At 40.9% G+C, this 19,731-nt stretch overlaps 1 protein-coding gene across 4 annotated transcripts in view; it reads right to left on the bottom strand.

Moving 5' to 3' along the window:
- LOC124619064 (phytanoyl-CoA dioxygenase, peroxisomal-like) overlaps positions 1–19,731 on the bottom strand; it is a 110,937-nt gene that overhangs the window by 31,135 nt on the left and 60,071 nt on the right. For all 4 annotated transcript variants that reach the window (XM_047145398.1, XM_047145401.1, XM_047145396.1 and 1 more), the window contains exons 3-6: positions 14,844–15,007; positions 14,338–14,503; positions 2,248–2,361; positions 1,841–1,990 (exon numbers count right to left, since the gene is read on the bottom strand). In XM_047145398.1, coding sequence (XP_047001354.1) covers positions 1,841–1,990; positions 2,248–2,361; positions 14,338–14,503; positions 14,844–15,007 — 594 coding nt within the window. The remainder of the gene's footprint in view (positions 1–1,840; positions 1,991–2,247; positions 2,362–14,337; positions 14,504–14,843; positions 15,008–19,731) is intronic.

Here is a 19,731-nt window from a genome sequence, read left to right on the forward strand (position 1 = left end):
TCATAGTAGGAGTCTAAGGTTTCATCACTGTGGGACCCGACTCAATTCTTTCTGCCCCCTACACTTTTATTTCATTATACATGAAGTTGTTGAAACTAGTTTTCAAGTTGTAGGAGCTATTGGTAAAAAGTCAGAATTTTATAAGCAGGCTGGTTAAAAACTTATCAGCCTAATTTTTTGTGTGTATTGATAATGCAAACAGCTGCGTGTGCGCATGTACTTTGCAACAGAGAAAAATTTCAGATCACAGAACTGCCTACTGGCAATTCTGAATAATGTAGTGTACCCTACTAGAAATGTTATAGTTGCAAAACTTAGTCAGTTCTGCTAGTTTGACACTAGCATGAATATTTATAGAGTTATACTAGTTTCAGACCAATGTCACATACCAGTACTGCAGTTTTCTTGTCACGTGATACTTCGTTGACCTAATAGCAGTGATCTTGTGTGGTTATACAAAAACTCCTTTTAAAATAATGAAGTTTGTACTGCACAATGACCACAACCAGTATTTTTATTAGTGAAGTAGTTAGTCAATTAGGGTACCTGTATATCACCTATTTCCATTTTTTGAACAAACTGGACACAAAATAAATTACACATCACAACAGGCATTTAACATTTTACATCTCAGTTACTAAATGCTTGGAAAAGTGAAAATGTATACTAACTATGGCCTATTAGAGTAAAATTTCAGTGTTAATGCTGGTACAAAGTTACACTATCATTCAGGGCAATTTTAGATTGGTCTTAAAAAACAAAGAAGTGTTCCTATGTCTAATGCTCTTGGCAAATTTACATCATGCCAGAAGGACATCAGATGTTAATAAGAAGTAAAAACAAACGGTGTTAATACAATAGTGCAGGTTTACTTTGAAATTTCAGGATATTGGTATCGACCTGGCACTGTTCCAGTTAAATCACTGTTGCCAGAAGCTCCTTTCATAGACAACATAATTAAAGGATAATCACAAGCCTATGAAATTGTAGGAAGTTAGGAAGTGAACTGAAATATTAACTAGAAATCAGAGAGGTAATAAGACTACTACTTTTAGTTTAAAATAATGCAAATAGGTGGGGCAGCACCCATTTGAAACAAAAGCGGTATTTGGTACAAAGATACCCTGACTGGTAAAAAGTTGCCCTGACTGACTGTCATTAGTTAATTAGTTTCATGTTCCATGGATCAATTGCACAATTAACTGTGATGATGTGGAATGAGTGATTTTATGTACACCCTACAAACTAACTTTTAGCTATTGCTACATGCTGAACATTTATTGAAGGGTTTTCATTAGTAATTCCTACCTACCACCTTTTACACATTACAATAGAAATTCTTCTATGGAATAGGAGGAGTTGTCAAGGAGGAACTTTCTAAGTTTGTTTTCAAATTTTACTTTGCTGTCAATCATACATGTTATATCACTGGGTAAGAGAGAAAAAATTTTAGTTGCAGCACTGTGCAACCCTCTTTGTGCTAAAGACAACCTTAATGTGGAATAATGAAATTTTTCCTTCTGGTATTATAATTACATACAGCATTGTTCCTTTTGAACTGCATTGGATTATTTACAACAAACTTCACGGGGGACTGAAACAGTAGTCAGAATGTCCAACACCTTAAACAGATGTCTACAGCATGACTGCGGGTGTGCACTACATATTACCCTTATAACACTTTTTTTGAGAAACCATGTCTTTCTTAAAGATGCATCACCCCAGAAAATTATTCCATATGACATTACTATTGGCCCCCCCCCCCCCCCCCCCAAGATTTGGAATGATTCTAAGTGCAAATTTGGTTGCACTGAGTTGTTTTAGGAGTAATGACATTTACCTCCAGATCAGGATAGTCATGCTGCAGGAGTTTGCCCTTGTGAGTTCCGGGGAGCACGTACAAACAGCCGTTCCTGGTAGTCACCCTCTCCATGGCTGTCCACGCTGCCACTATGCGATCAGCTGGCCTGAAGGGAAAGTAATGGAGGTCCTGTAACAGAAAACTGAAGTCTGAAGTTCACAGAAGAGACAGGACAAAGCAGTGAATTAGTAAACTGTAATTGTGGAAGTAAGACATGTCAATTACAAGTCACTTTATTATTACAAGATTTGGATGAGAGAGACAGAGATGAGGCTGGAGACAGAAATGAAATGAGAAATAAAGGAAATGGAAGGTGGACGAGGAGTGTGGATGGGGATGAACTGGGGTGAAGTGGGAACAAGAAAACTTCGAAACATTTTACTCACCTGATGTGCAGGGTGTACAGAGGTAGCCTTCCCTGAGTCTGGAGGTTTATTTATAAGCATTGTGTGCATTGCCTTTATGTTGGGTCCAGTAAAGCACTCAACGTAGTCAAGCAGCTGCAATAAATGTTACAGTAATATTATAATAATTTTAAGAATTTTAATGGAGATGTTACTTATGTAGACTAATAAAAGTGCCACTTTAAAATTATTATTATTATTATTATTTTTAATTTTTATTTTTATTTTTTATTTTATTTATTTTTTTTTTTTTTTTGGCTGCGTTATTTATCCTGGAAAGGCAATGGACATTAAGTCCTCTCTTACATCTAATGACAATGACTGTGGGCATAACATGGGTTCACAAGTAATGAAGAAAGTGGTGAAGTTGACAAATGAAATTAGAAAGAAATGCAATTCCAAGAAGATTTGAGAATTTGCTTCACCATTTGACAGGGAGAAATGGTCATATATGTTAATTTTTTTACTGAAGAGTTTTGAGGCTGACAAAAGTAAGTGATTCAGTAGTTTCTTAAACGCAACAGGACATTGAATTCCACAGACGGTGCAGGGTAACCTGTTCCAGAGGTAGACAGCACCAGTGGGGAAGGAATTTCTGTATGTTTCTATTTTACAGATAGATACAGTTGGATATTAGATAAGAGAGGCCTTATGTTGTAATTATGATGATTTGCTAGGAACTTAATCTGTTATGGAAGGTACTGTGGTGCACACACACTGAGGACTTGAAGAGGTAGACACAGCATATGGCTGTCAAGTAAGTTTTCTAACCACATCATCCTAACTTGGTGTATGGAGCATCGATGTGGTCATACAGACAGATGTTGCAGATATAAGCCCACACAGGTCCACGTTTTCACTTTTAGTCCTAACTGCCTAGGGATTTTATTGCTCAACGCAATAGCACAGGCTCCACCAAATTAATGATTGCACAAATTTATGTTTAACATCCTTTGGAATGTAGACGTAATGTTAATGATTTCACTCATTTTATGTAGCAGAAACCAGTAATAAACAAATACTCTAACTAAGAAGTAGTCAACGAAAGCAACAGAAAATAATACTAAAGCATCAAAGGTACAGAAAATTAAAATACTTTACAAAAGAATAATGTAGAATCACAAGCAACATCAACAACTATGTTGCCTGTCTTCAACAAAGTATGTTAATGTTTTCAACTGTCATTTTTTAAATACAGAACAGCAAATTTTCAATATCTCCTTTTCATGTGATTGACTAAAATGTAAAAAAATCAACACACTGTCAGAGTACAGCATGTGTAACACATGGTGCTGTGATTACTTCTGACAATGCTAACACACTCAGTCCCAAAACTTAATAAGCTCTCCCCCATTGTTCCTACATGTTACCTGTAAAACCTTTATTAGAGCAAAAGCTACATGTCGTATATCACCATTTAGATATAAGGCCAATGATTAATCATAACTAGAACAGCCATTGAAGAACATTATTATAAGTAAAGGAAACTTTTGTTTTGGATTTGTACATCAGCTTTGGACACACACTGTGTATAATGAACTCCTGAAAAGGACTGCAAACAGCATAGTTGGCACATCACTTTGCACAAAGTAATGCGGGTAAACTAGAAGATGCATAGGGTGGCCACATTTCTCACATTATGAAGATCCATTACACACCATAGTTGGTGTATACAGTGATAACATTAGAAACAGTTAAAATATCTGAGATGTATGGTCTTATTATAAGGTAGATGAAACCTGCTGTGTTTTGCTTTAGCAATGCTGGAGAGTTGAAAATTCAGTATCAGTGCAAGTGTCTTTTTCCAATTAACTGTACACTCTCTTCAAAATCTTTTTAACTTCCCTTTCCCCCACTTATTTTAGCTCCTTTACATCTATATTCATCAAATCTCTGCATGAGACACCATCCCTGATGGAATTAAGGGTGCTGTGCAATTTTACTAAGTCACTAGAAACTTTAGACTTCTGGGTCTGTTTGACTAGCCTCAGTGTAGCCATTTCAACCAAAGAAGTGCAAATCCTTCAAGTACTTAACAGATTTCAGCATAAGCATACCTACTATATGTAGATAGTGTTTTTTAATACAAAATATTGTCAACTTTTTCTAAATTCCTTCGCCTTAAAAAATTATTATAAGTAAAACATTCTGTGACACACAAAGTATCCTTTTACAGAAATGTATCGTTCTTTGAGCTGACGTAGTTGTTGTCCTATCCAAAGCCCCACTTGTTGACATCAGTGCCACGCCTGCTAGGAGAATTTTTTATCGAAGGAACAGAAACCACAGTATCCTGTAAGTAGGTACGAAAGCCAAGGTCAAAACGGGGGCCCATGCATTATCCAGAAAATCCTAGTATACTTGGCGTGTGGCAGGTTCCCACTAATGAGTATTCTATCTCAACAGCTACGTACACAATAGGTACATTCTCCACCTTCAGGAGTTTTGAAGTTTGCACCATCCTCGCATCCGCAACACTGTGTGATAATTTCTAAAGCACACCCAGTGCTTACTTTAACAAGCAGCATCCTCTTCCATTCAAATATCGATTCCATTGCAAGAGCAACTTTCAGTAAACAACTGGAAGAAATGAGGACAGATCTGTCATTTTATCAGGTCGCATTTCAATAAATGCATCCTCGGTTTTTATGTTGGATCATCAGTTAAGTAAACCACGTAACCATTTCGACAGCTACCATTCCTTCCACACTAAAAATACCTCTTATACAGGCTTTCCATCCATGGATGGCATATCTGCAGTGATGAGAACTCCCTTGCTCAGTATGCTGAAGGTCTCCCAAGTGTCTTCCCAGACAAGCACTACTCCCCCCCCCCCCCCCCCAATCTACTCTGCAAAATTATTTTCTGTGCTATATCCTCACACACATCAACACATCAATCCATCCACCAACTACAACCCAAGAATCAGTTACCAAATAGTGCTCCCCTCATCTCCCATCACCCTCGAGTGGAACAACTGAACCAAATCCTTTGCCAGTCTCAGTCCATCCCTATGCCACTCTCACTCCCAACCCCTTGCCACAGTGATTCATATCCCAGTGAAAGATCAAAATACAAGACCCACCCAGTCCACACACCCAGCACTTCTGCCATGTCACATACCAACTCTGCCGCACACATTGCATAGCTTTTTATGGCAATATGACTACCAACAAGCTGTCCACCACAATGACTGACCACCACCAAACTGTTGCCAAGAACAAAGTTGACCACCCAGTGGCCCAACATGAACCTGGGCACATTCTCTATTTCAGTGGCTCCTTCATCACCTGGGCCCTTCCCTCCATTACCAGCTTTCCTGAACTACACAGATGGGAATAACTCATGCAACACACTCTTCATGCACCCAATCATCCCAGCCTCAATCTCCGAGAACTCACTGTCCCAACGTCTTCCACCCAACAGTTCCCCTTCCCTTCATCCTGTCATCCCCTCCCAATTCATGTCCCTACGTCACCTTCAGCATAAACCACTCTCCATCAACTCGGAGGGTCAAGCATCAGAGATCTAGCCTGTCTAATTATCACGCCTCCCTCCCTCCCGCTTTCCTAGACAGCAAACTGGATCCCTCCTTCAGAGCTGCCAGCCACCTTCTTCCTTCTTCCTACCCCACACCTCACCCTCTCCCTCTACCCCGCCTCACCCAACACAAAAACTGCTCCACCACAGTGTGCAATCCTTGCACTGTGCACCCAGCCAGATATGTAGGGGCACAAGTTTCTTTCTTTTTCCTTTTTTCCTTTGTGTGGGCGTGTTCTTCTTAAAGTACAGACTCTTTTGACAATTTGGTAGGTTAAATTTTGCTTACTTTTATCTATAGTGCTTTTTATGCAGGAGTGAGCGTGTCAAGTTGGTAAAATATAACGTAAAATATCCTCTTTCAGTGAGAAAATCTTTACATCTGCAAACAGTTCATAGAATGACTTTCAGACCATTTCTTTGCCGGTCCATTCTCAAACAGCATTTGTGAAGAACACTGAACTATTTCTGTGCAAGCTCTAAATTTTATCACAAGGGTCATTTCTCCTTGTGTATGGGAAGCCAACACAATATTTATTCACTCTGAGAAGAAAGTTGGTGATTGAAATGTTCTGAACATATTTTGCCACAGTTAAAAACACTGTTTTAATGTGTCCTACCACACCTTGTTAATCATATCTTTGAGACTCCCACCTCATCTCTTCAGTATAGTACAAAACTAGCCACCCTTCTTTGAAATTTTTAATGTCCTCTATCAGTCATATGGGTTAAGGATCCTACACTGCACAGCAATATTCCAGAAGAAGACAAATACGCAAAATATAAATACAGGCAGTATCTTTAGTATGTTTGCTGCAGCTTCCAGGCCTCACATGCAAAATGTTGTAATTCGGATCTTGTTAGAAACTCTGAAATTTTTATAGAAATGACTTTTGGTCATTATGTTTACTCCCTTAATTGCCTTAAAGTAATTATTTTATTTCTATTCCTGTGACACACCATCTTAACTACAGAATTAACTTTTACAACTGCCCTCATTTTTTTTCTTCCTACAATTTGTTTTCCATCAGGAATCTCTGGGCATGTGAATTTAATTCTTTTTATTTATCTATCATAATATTTAAACATCTGAAACTGCTGTTTTATCAGTTAAAAATCAATGGATGATGTAACCTACTTATATCGACTATACAATGTAATCAAAAATCCACTTTTTGTTACAAGATGTACATTTTTTTTTTTTTAATGGTAATCGCCATACAAACATTTAAAATGCAAATCGTTATTGCACAATGGACAAAGTACCACAGACAAAGATTTAAATGGAAGAAGGGATTATAAATAAAATGAAATCCCAGCAAACTGAGAAATGGGAATAATGAATGCAATAACATGGACAAATATACAGAATGATAAAAGGGAAGAAATTTGTTCCAGTACTATACTATTAGCACGTGTAATCAAACAGTGTGCAATACATGTGCCTCCACAGCTGGTACAGAGCGGTCACCTCACAACGTGGACAGACGGCGCAACAAGCACTGTGCCGTGTGCCCAACAGCCCAACAGCTGGTACAGAGCGGTCACCTCACAACGTGGACAGACGGCGCAACAAGCACTGTGCCGTGTGCCCAACAGCCCAACATAAGTCCGGTGCACCACAGGCCGTCGGCCTTGTATGCACACCTAAGGGACTGTATATTGACGTGTTCTATAGTTAGAAGACTTTGAGATTATGTGGAATCAGAATAAAACTTGGTTGGCATTCTGATAAACTGTCTGCTCTCACCGACCAGCAGCAGACTCTCTCTATGGCACTAAACAAATGGGCAGCCTCAATGATGAAACCCTCACTGTTTCCTCTGTATGACAATTCTGTAGAAGATTATGATGCATATCAAAAATGCCTTCGGCAACATTTTCAAGCAATTGGAGTGCATAAGCTTTATTTCTGTCATGGATTTCTCCTCGTATTTATCACCTTTTGTGTCAGCTAGCTAGATGCTCTTCAGGAACCTGCCAGTCTCTCTTTTGAAGAAATGTGTCAGGTGCTCTCTACTTACCATTGCAAATGGACTCAGAGTAACGATGCTCGCTTCGAGTACTACCATTGTCAAAATAGCAAGGATAAATCCCATCTACCTAGTTCAGAGAACCAGTTGGTAGAGGAAAGAATGCAGATGGTCCCGGTCCTGAAGCAACCGTTGAAATTGAGAACTTTATGCTTAGCTGCACAAGTCCCTCTGGGTGGTCAACTTTGTCTTTGGCAACAGTCTGGTGATGGCCGTTGATCCTAGTGGACAGCTGGTTGGTAGTCATACCAACATAAAAAGCTGTACAGGTTCTGCAGCAGAGTTGGTATCACATGGCTGCCTTCACAGGTGGCTCAGCCTATGATGGGGTAGGATGAGCCTGTGACAGGGCTGGAGTACGAAGTGCTGGGTGTGTGGATTCGGCAGGTCTTGCACTTGGATCTTCAACAGGGATATGACCCCTGTGGTAAGGGTTTGGGAATGGGAGAGACACAGGGGTGGACTAGGACACTGTATAAGTTGAATGGGGGATGGAACACCATTTTAGGAGGAGAGGAAAGGATCTTGGGTAGGATGTCACTGATTTCAGGAATTCTGTGGAGCATGTAGAAGATGGCCATGCAGTGTGATTTTGGAGTGAGGAGGGAGATGGACTTGAGGAAAGGTCCTGGGAAGACCTTTTTGATTTCAGTCCAGACTGGATGTTATAATGGTCTTCCAAAACGGGATCACTATGGCAGACCTTGTAACTGGAGGGGTCAGACAGTTGGCAGAGGCTTTCTGCCAGGAAGTCATTGCAACTCATCATGACAGTGGTGGAACTTTTGTCTGTGGGGAGGATGATTAGGTCAGGACCTGCTTTCAGGTTCTGTATTGCTGTCCTTTTTTCTGATGTAATGTTAGTGTTGTTACGAAGGGACCTGGGGACAGATAGTGTGGCCAAGTTGGGGGTACAGAATTCCTGGAAGGTGACAAAGTCACAACTGGATAGTGGTATGAACTGGGAAATACATGGTTCAATGTTAGGATTAGGTTGGCTTTGGTTGGAGGGACTGGTTGCAAAGAACTGTTTCCACTGCAAGGATCAGGGGAAGGAGAGGAGACAAGTTCTGTCATAGAGATCTCATAAGTTCAACATAACTTCCAATCCCTAAGGAAATCCATAGGCTCTTCCTAAAACCTATCGCAGTAAGTCCACCTCCATCCTCACAACCTCATCCCAATGACACCCCCCCCCCCCTCCACACACACACACACACACACACACACACACACACACACACACACACAAATTCTGGATGCCACACTGCAGCTAGCTATTGTTCTCCCACTTCAAGAATGTCCGCTCTTGTTGACTAACACATCCAACCAATAGCACAAAAGCTAGCCTAACACATCAAAGATACACTACTGGCCATTAAAATTGCTACACCAAGAAGAAATGCAGATGATAAACAGGTATTCATTGGACAAATATATTATACTGGAACTGATATGTGATTACATTTTCACGCAATTTGGGAGCATAAATCCTGAAAAATCAGTACCCAGAACAACCACCTCTGGCCGTAATAACAGCCTTGATATGCCTGGGCACTGAGTCAAACAGAGCTTGGATGGCGTGTACAGGTACAGCTGCCCATGCAGCTTCAACACAATACCACAGTTCACCAAGAGTAGTGACTAGCATATTGTGACGAGCCAGTTGCTCGGTCACCATTGACCAGACGTTGTCATTGGTGAGAGATCTGGAGAATGTGCTGGCCAGGGCAACAGTCAAACATTTCCTGTATCCAGAAAGGTCTGTACAGGACCTGCAACATGCAGTCATGCATTATCCTGCTGAAATGTAGGGTTTCGCAGGGATCGAATGAAGGGTAGGGCCACGGGTCGTAACACATCTGAAATGTAACGTCCACTGTTCAAAGTGCTGTCAATGCGATCAAGAAGTGACCGAGACGTGTAACCAATGGCACCCCATACCATCACGGCGGATGATACACCAGTATGGCGATGACAAACACACGCTTCCAATGTGCGTTCACCGCAATGTCACCAAACACGGATACGACCATCATGATGCTGTATACAGAACCTGGATTCATCCGCAAAAAGGACGTTTTGCCATTCGTGCACCCAGGTTCGTCGTTGAGTACATCATCACAGGCACTCCTGTCCGTGACGCAGCGTCAAGGGTAACGGCAGCCACAGTCTCCGAGCTGATAGTCCATGCTGCTGCAAACGTCGTCAAACCATTCGTGCAGATGGTTGTTGTCTTGCAAACGTCCCCATCTGTTGACTCAGGGATTGAGACGTGGCTGCATGATCCGTTACAGCCATGCGGATAAGATGCCTGTCATCTCGACTGCGAGTGAAACGAGGCCACTGGGATCCAGCAAGGCGTTCCGTATTACCCTCCTGAACTCACCGATTCCACATTCTCCTAACAGTAATTGGATCTCGACCAATGTGAGCAGCAATGTCGCGATACGATAAAGCACACTCACGATAGGCTACAATACGACCTTTATCAAAGTCGGAAATGTGATGGTACACATTTCTCCTCCTTACACAAGGCATCACAACAACGTTTCCCCAGGCAACGCTGGTCAACTGCTGTTTGTGTATGAGAAATCGATTGGAAACTTTCCTCATGTCAGCACATTGTAGGTGTCGCCACGGGCGCCAACTTTGTGTGAATGCTCTGAAAAGCTAATCATTTGCATATCACAGCATCATCTTCCTGTCCATTAAATTTCGCGTCTGTAGCACGTCATCTTCATGGTGTAGTAATTTCAATGGTCAGTAGTGTAATAACCACTTCCTTCAACAACTCTACACCATCCCCTCCCTTTTACCTGCTGGATCCACACCCGTAACTGTTGATGCCACCTCCTTACATGCCAACATCTCTCATGCCATTGGGCTTGCTGCTATTGAACTCTATCTCTTCCAGTCACCTTCAGACTCTAAATTCACTACCTCATTCCTCATACACCTTACCAACTATACCCTACCACACAACTAATTTCCTCTGAAGGGAAGGTATACAAACAAATCTGTGGCACAGCCCCATGGGTACCCACATGGCACCCTTCTATGTCAGCCTGTTTATGGGCCATCTAGAGGAAACCTTCCTTGCCTCCCACAACTCCCTACACCGAGTCTGGTTCAGGTTCACTGATGATATCTTCATTATCTGGAGTCAAGAGCCAAGACACCCTCACCTCATTCCTTCACAACCTCAACATCTCTCCCATCTGTTTCAGCCAGGCCTCTTCAACTCAATGTGGTACCCTCCTGGACGTTGGCCTCCACCTCTCTGACAGTTCCATCCGTAACTTTGTCCACATTAAATCTACTAATCAACAGTACCTGTACTTCAACAGCTGCTGTCCCTTCCACACCAAAAAATACCTCCCACACCCTGGCTACCTGTGCACCATGAATCTGCAGTGATGAAAACTAATTTTCTCAGTATGCTGAAGGTCTCACAATGGCCACCACAGACAGACACTACCCCCAAATCTAGTCCACAAACAGATTTCCCATGCCACATCCTCATATGCCCCCAATCCTCCCACTACCCCCCAAGAATCAAATACAAAGTAGGCCCCTCTTGTGATCCAAAATCACCCTGGACTGCAACAAAAGAACCATACATTTTGATAGGTCTTTGATTATCTATCATTGTGCCCTGAAATGAGAGACATTATCCAGCATCCTCCCCCCCCCCCCCCCCCCCAAGTGGTTTTCCACTGAACATCCAATGTTCACAACATCTTAGTTCATCCCTATACTACTCTCACTCCCAACCCGTTGCTACAGTAATCATCCCTTTGGAAGACCAAGATGAAAGACCTGCCCAATCCATGCACTCAGCACTTCCGCCATGTCATATACCATCCGATGCAAACATTGCACAGTTTTTTATGTCAGTATGATCAGCTGATGACAAGGATGAATGACCATAATCAAACTGTTGCCAAGGACCAAGTTGACCACCCAGTAGTACAGGGTGATTCAAAAAGAATACCACAACTTTAAAAATGTGTATTCAATGAAAGAAACATAATATAACCTTCTGTTATACATCATTACAAAGAGTATTTAAAAAGGTTTTTTTTTCACTCAAAAACAAGTTCAGAGATGTTCAATATGACCCCCTCCAGACACACGAGCAATATCAACCCGATACTCCAACTCGTTCCACACTCTCTGTAGCATATCAGGCGTAACAACAGTTTGGATAGCTGCTGTTATTTCTCGTTTCAAATCATCAATGGTGGCTGGGAGAGGTGGCCGAAACACCATATCCTTAACATACCCCCATAAAAAAAAATCGCAGGGGGTAAGATCAGGGCTTCTTGGAGGCCAGTGATGAAGTGTTCTGTCACGGGCTGCCTCGGGTAGTTTGGTTTTCAGCCTAGTCAACAGCGCCTCAAGCGAACAAATGTACAACTAAATGAAACTTTATAGCTCCCTTAATTCGCCGACAGATAGTGCTTAGCTCTGCCTTTTGTCGTTGCAGAGTTTTAAATTCCTAAAGTTGTGGTATTCTTTTTGAATCACCCTGTATAATGTGCAGCTGAGAATAATATGCTCATTTTCAATGACTGCTTCACAACCTAGACCACCTGTATCCTCTCCTCCACCACCAGCTCCTCTGAAGTGCACAGGTGTGAGATATCCTTGCAACACATACTTCGCTCCCAGGTCATCCTTGCCCCCATCTCCTGTAACCCACACCCTCCATGCAACTGTTTCCCCTACCTCTGCCCTTCACCCCCCTCGCAATTCACTTCGCCTTCAGCATGTGGTGCTCGCCATCGGTTCTGACAACTGGGCATCACACATCTTGTCCATGCACCCGCTACCCCTCCATCCTGCATTCCTAGCCTGCTAACTGGCTGCCTCCCTCCAAGCCATCCACCTCCAAAATCTTGTTCTGCTTCCTGCCTCACACCTCTCTCTCTCCCCCTACCCACCTCACACTAGTCCACCTGGCGATCTGCAACTCCGGCAGTGCTATGTGTGCATACTCTAACTCTAAAAAGTTTTCTTTCATCTGACTGTTGATGAAGGTCTCCTTTACTCCCAAAGTATTTACATTCTACCACAACTTTTCTATAAAATTTCATCAGATAGTGTAAGGTCATCCTTGACAAACTGCATGATATTCCCCTGAAAAGTCTGCCTGATACACCCACCCTTTAGCACTTCTGCCCCACCATTTGTAAATCTCACAATATCAAATACAGAGCAATGTTTGAAACCATATGTGCTGTAGACAAACATGTTTTTATCGGACAGATACTGTCTGAGTAATAACTCTGAAGAACCGTCCACCTTGGAGAAACCCAGTACCCACTTGCTGGGCAGCTCTGCAGCATGACTGAAGGAACCCAACTAAATGCCTGCTATATGATAGGGATCCTCTCACCCAGTATTATATTACTGGAGCTCTGAAAACACAAACTTGCTCTTCAACATATCTGTACATTTTGCCACAATGCTAGGTTATGCCTCCTTTGAAAGCAGTCTGTCTCACCTTTTCCATTGGAACACTTAATTACAAATTCAAATATTTCACTCTTTTTATTTTCGTTCTTAACTGCATTATTCATTCCACTTCTTTTACCTCTTATCCCCCTTTGCTTCCTATTCTGTGTTCTGTCATCTTTGAACTGAAATTAGAACTGTGCTTACTAAGGTACTGTCTTTGAACTCTTTGAAGCTCCCACTTTATCTTTGTCTCCCTTTGTCCACACAATTGTGTACTTCTTGACCTAGGGTCTGAGTGACTTGTCCCCATTTTCCAACCTGTCACAACTTATTCTTCACTCCTTTGTTCATGTTGCAAACACTTATGAAAGCTAGCTATAGCATTTTTTTAACTGTTTCTGATGGCAGTTTTTGAAATTTTGGCTCAGAGTAGTATAGGTCAGCCACGTTGTCCATTTGTAATTTTATTCATTAATATCTGAAGCCAAAAAATGCAATAAATTTTAATGAAATCATTTTGGGTTTTGGTCAGATCATTATGAAACACTAAAACAACTAAAGTGCTGACATACGGACCAACTTTGCAGCATTGCTCTTCAGGACACTCTGAACAGGATATCTGCAAAGTCCATCAGCACTTTAGTTGTTTTAGTGTTTCTAATGACAACCGGCACTTAAGTTGTTTTCATGTTTCCGACGACACAGCCTAATACCCAAAATAATTTTATTCATATTGACACAGGTCATTTAAGCCTATGAACATAAAAGCAATAAATTGATTTACTAACAGATTGCATGGTGTGAGTCTCTGCCACAGAGTCCATATATGACCACTGCTTAACTACGTTGACGTTCCTCTTATTGTGGATGGTAGTCAATACTGCTCTATTAACACCCATGTTTTCATTGCGGTGTTTATAACTTTCACACACTGCATGTGCCATAGAGACACAGTTTAGGAGATGCCAAAAATAAACCATTTCTTAACCAAGTTTGTATGTTACATTTTGTATTACATGTGAACATTATTTACCAATGGATGAGTGATGTACTTGGCAAAGATTTCATCCCATAAAATGTCTTGAGCTTTATAATACAGGTACTCTCCTGTTGCTCCAGTTTTGGCCAGTGAAATGTCTTTCATCAAAACCATGTTGCCCTTGTCAACGCGTCCATGGCATATGTCAACAAAATGATCCCTGAAACAAAAACAATCTATAGGGGCAAAAGACTTAAAAGAAAGGTGCAAATGTAACAATGGTAAACAACACTTCTGAAGAACTCTTTTCAGTACACTAATAAAAAGCTGCCAGTATATGATGAGTGAAAGATAACCATTAAAACTGGAAGGAAATGTTAGTGCGCAAAGGAGGGCACAGACAGTGTTATAGGAAAGCAAGCAGGAGGAGATAGTTTAAAAAATTTGAGCTGGACAGTGAAGATACAGGCAGTACCCAATAATGCCACGCAATCCAGTTCTAAAAGGTGGTATAAAGCAATTCACACACAATCAAATCTGTAATATCTGAAATTACTCACCTGCATTCATCAAGAAGGCCATCTTCAATTAAGCCGGGAATAACAATGTAGCCATTTTCTTCATAAAATCTTCTTTGAGCATAGGTTAACAGTTTGTTGTCCAGAGAATATCTAAATTCACTATTACTACTTGGAAAAACTGCTGTAGATGTTAAATTTGGTGTCTGTTGAACTTTGTTAAGGAGAAATATTGCAAGATCTATGGTAACTCAAACCCCCGACACACACACACACACACACACACACACACACACACACACACACACACACACCTCCCCGAACCCACTCCCCCTCGTGTCTAACTTGAATTACATATAAAATGAGTCAAATTTGATAAATATTTCATACATTTCTTTCCAAACCTATCTGAAGCTCTTACTAATGTAAGTTCTTAATTTTCCAATAAAAATTAATATGCAAAAGGAAGAACACAGGCAAAAGTCCAAAATACAGAAGTTGGTCATCCAAAATTGTTTCACAGCAGTAGATCAAATTCCTCTTTTCAATATTATGTGAATGCTGAAATGGCAGATATTGAGATCATTGAATAGAAAATCAACTACAATTGTACAACTGAAGAAAATCATCTGGAATTTGTGAGATATGATCGAAAACAGATTTTGCAAATGTAACTGACACCTTCTAGCAGCAATTTATCACGGGTTGTTGGAGAAATGAAGGGTTCCAAAGCAAGTAGAGGGAAGTGCAGGTCGTTCAGTGTTCAGCATATACGATTGCATCAGTTTATGGAGAATTATGGAACATATTTTATATTTGTGAATCCTAACTTTCCTGGAGAACAGAAATCTCTTCTAAAGGTGTCAATGCGGATTTCACAAAGTTCTTGTGGGATTCAGCTTCCTCTGTTTGGCCACAAGATCCAGAGGGCATTAAATAGCAATGTAGTGGTTGATGCTGAGATTCTCAACTTCTGAAAGGCATTTTCTGCAGTTCTGCATCATCACTCAGTACACGAAATATGAGCTAACCAAATATCGGACCCTCTTTGTGACTCGATTCAGGACTTAATAATAGGCAGAACTCAGAACATCAATCACAGCAGCATGAAACTGCCAAATATAAAATAACTTGGAGTGCAAGAAAACTATAGTGAAATGCAGGAGACCTGCATAGGACAGATGATTAGAGCAAGAACTCCAGCTGACCATGAATGTAAATAAATATACCATGGAAAGGCCCATTACTGTCTGATTACACAATAAATCACTGGAACCAGTAATGACTAAAAAATAAATAGAGGTAACTGACCAGATTGACCAATAGAGGAATGACCATGTGAGGCTCATTGTAGAAAAAACTGATGGCAGGCTGACATTCATTTGAAGAATCCTAAGAAAGATAATGCAACCACACAAGAAGTGGCTTACAAAAAACATGCTTCAATAATTTACGAATACTACTCACCAGTCTGGGTTCCTTACTAGATAGTATTTACAGGTGAAACAGAGAAGACCTGAATAAGAATGGCATGTTTCATCACAGGTTCGCTTAGTATGTGGAAAGCCATTACTGGTATGCTCAGCAGACTCCAATGGTAAATGCTACAAGAGAGACTAGGGAAGCATAAACAGAAATGCCGAGCTTCACGTACAGATCGACGAGTACCGCTGCAGGTTAATTCTAGCACCACTGCAAGATGTATTGATAGTGCCGTCTTCCTGTGGGAAACAACTCAAACCATTAAAATTAAATGAGATCTCAGAAACTGATGCAATCCCAGTCAGACACTCTACAGAATTTGTGACTGATTTAGCCCCTTTTTTAACTGTAAGTACCACATATTCCTTAAAAAAAATAAAACTATGCACAGTAGTTGTAAAAAAAAAAACCAACAGTTCACACACATCCGCAACACAAATTACCACTGACATCCCTCTAGTGCATATTCTGTGCTCACATGTAATGAGGTGTCTCAGAGAGACTGATCTCTGCACCAACTGGTACAGCTTCTGAAAACACTGGTCATTTGAAATACAATGTGCACTTTGCTCTTGCTCACACGATATCCTGTAACCCATGGATCAAACCAACCAAGTGGCTGTGGCACTTCCTGATTTCTGAAAAGCATATGAATCCATATAAGATCAACACTTAATAACCAGAGCACATCTGTATGTGCTATCAATGAAATCTGTGAATCAACAGAAGACTTCTTGGTAGTGCAGCAAGTTAACTCGGATGGAGACTCACTGACTGATGTAGATGATGGAGCTCCTGAAGTTCATATTGTTTTGTAGTGACCTGGCAGACAAAACTGTGAAAAGCTTCAGACTTTTTGCAGTTGGTAGAGACCAGAATAGAATACAATAGAAGTTTATTGTCTCAGAAAATACAATTTCAAGTCATCAACTTAATGTACAGGAGACTCGTCAAAAAACAAAAATTGGTTTACAATTATCTTATATCGTTAATATAATATAATATAATATAATATACTGGATACATAATTAATATGTAACCAATAATTTGTCTTAAAAAGTAACAACCCTTTAAAAATTGACTGACATAAGTATTTGCTCTCTCCTACTCAAATTTTCAGGTTGTACTCACGAATTCTACACTGAATAGTGACATTTCTGCACCAGTTTCTCATATAAGGTTTCTTCAGTGTTTCTAAGTTACCTGTAATGAAGTACTATTTGGAAAAAGTTGTACACATATTCATTCATATCTTCAAAAGGGTTTAAAGTAGTGCAAAGACTGGTAATTTGCTCTAAAGGTTCACAAATGTAAAACTTTACACTTCACAAAATGCATTAACACAGTACCATATAATAACAATATGAGTGGAATCGGTCAACTCACACAAATGTGTGGCTAAAATAATTTTTGGGGATATAAAACGAAATGCCCGGTTGGAGGTCAGGCAAGCTGTAGACCTCATTTCATGAGTAGAATGCTGGAAACATACAAGCAGTCTACAAAGGAGACTGCTTACAAATCACTCTTGCAAATCATCCTAAACTGTTTTTCAAGTTAGTGGGATCCACACCAAACTAAGCAAACAGATAAGTAACATAGGTTAATACCATCTTTTGTGACTGTGTTACTCGTAAAACTATGATGGAAGAGAGGCCTGAAAACCAAGAGGACTACACAGGATATTTAAAGTCTACACAGAAGGGCAGTGTGGATGGTCCCAGATTTTTGACGAATGAGACAGCTTCACAGAAATTAAGAGAAACCTCCAATGGCAGTGGATGGATGACAGACATCAACTCTCGAGCAACAAAATCTACTTACAAAGTTTCAAGAATCAGTACTAAGTGAGTAATCTAGGAATTTACCACCACCCTTACATGTCACTCCCACAGGGGTTGCAATGGCAGGATTAGACTAATTACTGCATTCACAGAGGGATTTACGCAAACATCCTCCCAACGGAAATGGAGGTATAAAACAGAAGTACCCTCTGCCAAGCACTTCACAGTGGGTAACAGTGTACAGTGAAGATGTTGAGGTGTCGTGCATCACAGATATTGCTAACAAAATTCTGAGAGCATACAATCTGAGAAGAGTCAAGCCGCACAATAAAAGGGGTGATCAAAATGTTTTCATCTGAGGGCATTACTGGAGCTGTGCCACGTAGCACAACTCTGACGCACGTACACAAGCTCTGCCATGTAGGCAAGGGATTAGTGTGGCATTTGTGGCTTTCTGACATGCATGCACTAATTCAGAAATGTGAACTACAGAAATTTTATCACCAAATGTGTCCCAACAGGATCAATGTGCCGTTATTCTTTTTCCAGCTGCTGAAGAACAAACACCAGCGAACATTCACCAGGGAATGAAGAATGTTGTGTGGAGCAACACATCTGTCAAAAATCACTGTTGTGGAATGGTGCGCCAAGTTCCCTCCTCATTGCAATTCGACATGAGACCTCAGTCCATCAAGTGGGAGACACTTCACCACCTGCTCCATAGTCCCAAGCTCTCTCCATAGAATTATCATGCCTTTGGTCGCTTAAAAAGGTCTCAGGTCTCAAGCATCGACAATTCCTGGCTGGTAAAGGTGTGCAGTGGGCAGTTACGGACTTCTTCGTGCGGCAGAACACAGTGTTTTATCAAACGAGTATCTCTGACCTGGTGCTTTGGTGGAATGATTGCCTCAATGCTCATGGCTATTTTGCCTGATTAGCATACCGATTCTGAACTCTACAGCTTCACAGAAATGTTTTGATCACCCCTGGTACTTACACTCACAAACATCTTGTGAAATCAGAGAGAGGCTTACTGATCTTAAAAATTTATTCAGATAAATTACTGTTGGAAAACATAATATGGACAGACAACCAGGACCAAATGCACAAAAGAGGTGGAAACATACAAGCTTGCAGAGCCAGTGGCTCCTTCTCATTTCAGAAGGGCGATGAGAAAGGAGATGGGCTGAAAGAAAAGGACTAATGAGGTTTAAGGGAAGATTTATGGAAAAGTCACCCACAACCCCAGGTCACGGGAGACTTACTGGATGATACGAGAAGGAACAACTAATTGTTAGTGGCTGCACCAGGTGAGACTTAATTTAAGCCAGATGAGTCATAGAAGCTAAGCACATTTACAGCCAGTTCCCACTTGCAGAGTTCTGAGACACTGTGCCTCTCCTTTAATGTCTTGCCAGCCTCCAACTTCGTCCACTTCTGATGTCGTCCACCCTCCCCCCACCCCACCTCCCATGCTCTCTCTCTCTCTCTCTCTCTCTCTCTCTCTCTCTCTCTCTCTCTCTCTATTCCAATTGTATTCTTTTTGCTGTCAATAAACCTTTCATCTTCCAAAAGCAATATTAGTCATAGACATTCTACTTATTTTTTGTCCACATGGCTTCTCATTTCCACCAAAAAACTTCTAAAGTAGATAAAGGTTTTAT

Source organism: Schistocerca americana, chromosome 1 (assembly GCF_021461395.2).
Source record: "Schistocerca americana isolate TAMUIC-IGC-003095 chromosome 1, iqSchAmer2.1, whole genome shotgun sequence".
NCBI classification, from domain to species: domain Eukaryota; kingdom Metazoa; phylum Arthropoda; class Insecta; order Orthoptera; family Acrididae; genus Schistocerca; species Schistocerca americana.